We start from the raw sequence: 4,796 nt of genomic DNA, 5'->3' as shown, positions 1-4,796 counted from the left end.
AATGTCTGCAAACATTTATAAATGAATGAATGCAAAGTTTGCCAAAAACTACTAAACCTGCAGTTGAAAAAATATTTTTTGCTTTGTATAACTAAAAGCAATTTTTATATTTAAATTTGTTGCATTAAAAATTATTTACAAAATAAAATTTATCCTTTATTTTGAAAGAATGTTCAAAGTATACTTTGCATATAATGACAATTTAGTTTCATGCAATTTTCAGTTCACAAAATAAATTATTCATGCATACAGCTTTACTTTCCCAAACATTTTTCCATAAATTAAACAGATCTTCAGATAAATCAAGGGGACATTTATCAGCAAATAAATGATTTAAAATTTTGTGCTTGAATACTTGAGCAAACAAATCAATATTTGCATTCCTCCACAAAAATGTCCCAGAGGATGACAACTTAGTAATATTAACATTGTATTTATAAGCGCACAGAAGAAAATCAGCTATATTTTCACCCAATAGCTTGGGGTTTGCTGATAAATCCACCACTTTCAATTTTGTACAATGAGGGAAAATCGAAGAAATGTATTTTAAATCTTCATTCGTCAAATTACACCCTCGTAATATTATTTCTTCAAGAGATGGCAGTCCTTCAGATAGAAAAGTTTTAAGTTTATGACCAAATCCTATGTTTGAGTCTATCGTACATGACAAATTTAAAACACGTAAACTTTGTTTCTGTATGCTTACAAGAAATTCAGAAATCCCATCACTATCTAAATCATTATTGGATATATCGAAATTCTGAAAAGCACGAATTTTTAAAGAGTTACAGATACTTTTGCTAAAGAATGAAGATTTTAAATTACAAGAGGATAAGTCAAGGTTAATTAAAGATGGCAGTTTGAAGATTGCAACAAAAAAACAATATGAATCTGGAGTAAAAACATTATGACTTAGATTTAAAGTTTGCAAGCTAGGAAATAAAACAGCAGAATTGCAGTTGTTCAGACATTCAGACCACAGTTTTATACCTTGTGTAGTAATACAACAACAGCTCATATTAAGTGATACTAATGAGATAAAAGACGGTATGCATGCAAGAAAATCCTTTATACTGTCAACTGCAATGATAGTACCGCTGATGTCAAGGTGTCGTAAAGTTTTAAAATTGCGCACTGACGTAAAAATCAAATTCAAGTGAGTAGTTGGAATGGAGCAGTTGGAAAAATCAAGCTTATGTGTGGATTCAAACAACTGAAATCTTTTTTTAACAGATGCCACAGCTTTTGATCCGTGTTTAGTACATAACTGTTCATACCAGTCACTCAGAGAAGGTTCAATCCAGAATTTAACATTGGACAAAACTTCATCATTATTGTTAAAGATATTTTGTATCAAATCTGTATTTAACATCTGTGCACCTTCTTTTGTCATAAGGGTTAAATGTGGCTTCTTCCCAGTTAGACTTTGATACCTAATAGCTGCTTCTTCCATCAGCCACTCAATATTGCACGTTTCTTCTGGAATCGGCACAAGTATCAATTTGTCTGTGATCCGAACCCTTAAACAGAATGATAGTTTAGATGATAACCCCTTTTTCTTTTCAGGGGAAAATGCAGTTTCATTATTTTCCCTATTATCAAAGTCAAAGTTCATTTGAGGGTTAGAATCAACAGATAAGCAAGATACAATGCTATTATCATCATCATCAGATACAATGATATTAGATTCACCAACAGATTGTCCAGCCACTTCTTGAGGCATTAAATAATTGTTTATAGATTTACTAGTTCTGATACTTAAATTATTCATTCTTCGCCGTTTTCTTTTAACTTTTGGAATCTGATTTGTGTCTTTTATCAGCCATTCATTCACAACTTCTGTCTCTTTAAGAAGAGCAGGTAGAGAAGTTACTTTTTCTTGAAATACAGATTTCTTAACAGGAGAAACTGTTTTTGCACTTCGTCTAACATTTGATATTGCAGCTTTATACTCGGCTTGTGCTGTTTCAGCATCATCATAGTCAAGTCTTGGTTCATTCCCGAAATGCAGTAAAGGAAGTTCATCTTCATAGGATTCAATATCTGGTGAAAGACTAGGGGATCTAGAACGTTTTTCAGAAGTTCTACTCTCATGATTGGAGACAGCACTGGGACCATCTCCCTTCATATCTTCAAATGAGTATTCATTTGTGACACCAGAGTAGTTTTCAACAAGCAGTCCAGCTTGTATCATACTGCTCTTTAAATCATTTTCAACAATTTCACACAATTTTAGATAATTAGCATCTAAATTCCTCATTTCAGAAACTTTCCAGTTCAACAATGCTTGTAAAGCAGTTTCCCCATCATCATTTTTTACTGTAACAGTAGCCCCTTTGGATACCAGTAGCCTTATAATTTCAAGATGACCACAGCCTGCAGCATCAATTAAAGGAGTAACACCTTTACATAACTCACCTCCACGATCATTAATGTCAGCTCCTTTGTCTATTAAGTATTCTACAATATCATACCAACCATGATTACATGCTTCATGTAATGGGGTCCAGCCACATGCATCTCTAGCATTTATTGGATGACCAGTATCAATTAATTTCTTTACCATATTCAAGTTACCTTTTATGCATGCTTGGTGCAATGGCGTTTCTCCAACTTCATTAACTTTCACAATACATTTCTTGGTTCTCCTTCTCCGTCTTGAGGCATCTGTTTTCTCTTCATCACTCTCACTTGTTAACATATCGCTAATACTGACATCATCAAATAAGTTTTCAGTATTTTCCTCCACATCAATATCCTCCTCACTGGATAGATCTTCAACATTAATAGCATTTAATTCACATAGAGTGTCATTTAATTTGTTGGTAATGCCATTCGATTCATATAAAGTCTTTAATTTTTCGAGAGTAAGATGCAAAAGCTTGAGGTTATTTATCTTTTTGGCAATATCTTTTGCGTTCAAGAGTCTTTTTTCAGCATTTTCATGCATTTCTTGCTCTTCAAAAATGTCTGCTATTTTCCATAAAGTTTTAACCCTTTCAACAGGTTTATTTTCATTACAATCAAATTCCTTTTCGAAGTACTCACACGCTTTTTCGTAATTACCATCATCATAATATGTCTGAGCAATGGAGTAATATATTGGAGCCTTTTCCAATAAACTCAAGTGAGCATCCTCAATACATTTTAGAGTAGATAGGTAAAATTCTATAGCTAGTTTATACAGCTCCAAAGCAGATAATGTGTCAGCAATTTTTTCCAAGAGCTCTTTTCTCTCCAAATGCTCATTAACATCTAAAGTTTGCAATTTTTTCTGAATTTCACACAAGCCAATTAAAGACTTCAAACTTCTAGTTATCCGTTCATGATCTTCTTCAACAGAAGTGTGCAATCTGTATGCTTTTCCTAAACATTTCTTAGCCCCCTCAAAATCTTTTCGCAGAGCAATTAATACATAGGCTTTAGAAAATAATGCATCACACATCATTGTTTTATCCTGTAATTTTTCTGAAGAAGCAATTACTCCATTATACAGAGTTAACGCTTGGGAATATTCCCCATGCTTTTTGCAAACATTAGCGAGACTACTTTGACATCGATTTAAGTCTTCCAAAAGATCATATTTTGTTGCCAACGCTATAGCTTCTTGGATGTACTTAGCACAGTCTAATAGATTTCCTCTATCTTCGCATACAAGGCCAAGATTCAACAGCAATCGCGCTCGCATTTCACTAAAATCTTTTTCTCCTAATTTCTCTTCCTTTCTAAGATCTTCGGCCAGTAGTAAAGCTCGATTGTACGATTGTTCGGCGAAATCTAAAGTTTTAGAACATGAAACTTTATCATGCTCAAGTTCATGGCAATATTTCATGTAATACGTTCTTCCAAAAGTTGCCCATGCTCTTTGTTCCTCTACAGCATTACCAAGATGGACAACATGATCCAAATACTTTTTAATGTGAATAAGAGCTCTTTTAAAATTGTTGTCTTCGGCATAACATTCACCAAGCATGCGATTAGAGACTGCAATTTCAAAACGATCATTTAACTTTTCAGAGTACTCTAAAGCTTCAGTGTGAAATTCTAAGGCTTCTTCATACTTCCCTTTTTTAGCAAGCTCGGCACCAATACCGTGACAAATAGCTGCCACATCTTTATATTTTCCCAGGGAAATATATTTATCTTTTTCCCTTTTCAATTTTTGGATTTCATTAGCCATACTTAAAACTACTATTACGGTGACAAAAATCTATATTTTATACAAAATAAAGTACAAATTTACCATTAAAACTTATCTCAATAACTCAACTGGCTTATGACATTTCATTTTGGCGCTTGTTTACATTGCGTAACTTGACGGTTATTTGATTTATCACGGGCCTTCTGGGCATATTTGAATGATAAACCGGTTAACCGGTCGTTTTAAGTAGGCGTCATTATGAATGACCTTTTGTCGATTTGTAATAAATCAATATTCTTTATTAATTTCGAATTAAATATTTCATTGCAATCAAAATGGTATCTTAATCGCTCAATTTCGATAACAGGTACTTCATACGTTTAGAAATGTAAATGGTTTCTAAAGAACTGTAACTTTATCGTTGATTTTTGTTTATTGTTTACTGTTTACCCACATCTGTGAAGGGGGCCATGCTCTCTACCTTGTGATCTTGGAGCATTTTTAAAGGACAGCTGAAGAAAATTAATACCGAAATCAACACTACAGAACGTCATTTATTGTCTTGGATTCTGATTAACTAATAAATTAAATGCAATGTTCTGCAAAACCAGTATTCAGTTAAAGTTTTTCATCCTATGAATTAATTCATTCCGTC

At 33.2% G+C, this 4,796-nt stretch overlaps 1 protein-coding gene across 1 annotated transcript; it reads right to left on the bottom strand.

The window, feature by feature from the left end:
* Positions 1-200: 200 nt before the first annotated feature.
* On the bottom strand, positions 201-4,180 carry LOC129224798 (tonsoku-like protein). Its single transcript, XM_054859346.1, has one exon. It carries the CDS (start codon positions 4,178-4,180, stop codon positions 209-211), a length of 3,972 nt encoding a protein of 1,323 aa, XP_054715321.1. The 3' UTR covers positions 201-208.
* Between the last annotated feature and the right edge of the window lie 616 nt (positions 4,181-4,796).

The sequence above is a fragment of the Uloborus diversus genome, chromosome 6 (assembly GCF_026930045.1).
Source record: "Uloborus diversus isolate 005 chromosome 6, Udiv.v.3.1, whole genome shotgun sequence".
Lineage (NCBI taxonomy): Eukaryota > Metazoa > Arthropoda > Arachnida > Araneae > Uloboridae > Uloborus > Uloborus diversus.
This window is presented reverse-complemented; position numbering and strand designations above follow the sequence as displayed.

Coding starts and splice junctions, on each gene's coding strand:
- LOC129224798 (XM_054859346.1), bottom strand. CDS start 4,180: ATGGCTAATGAAATCCAAAAATTGAAAAGGGAAAAAGATAAATATATT.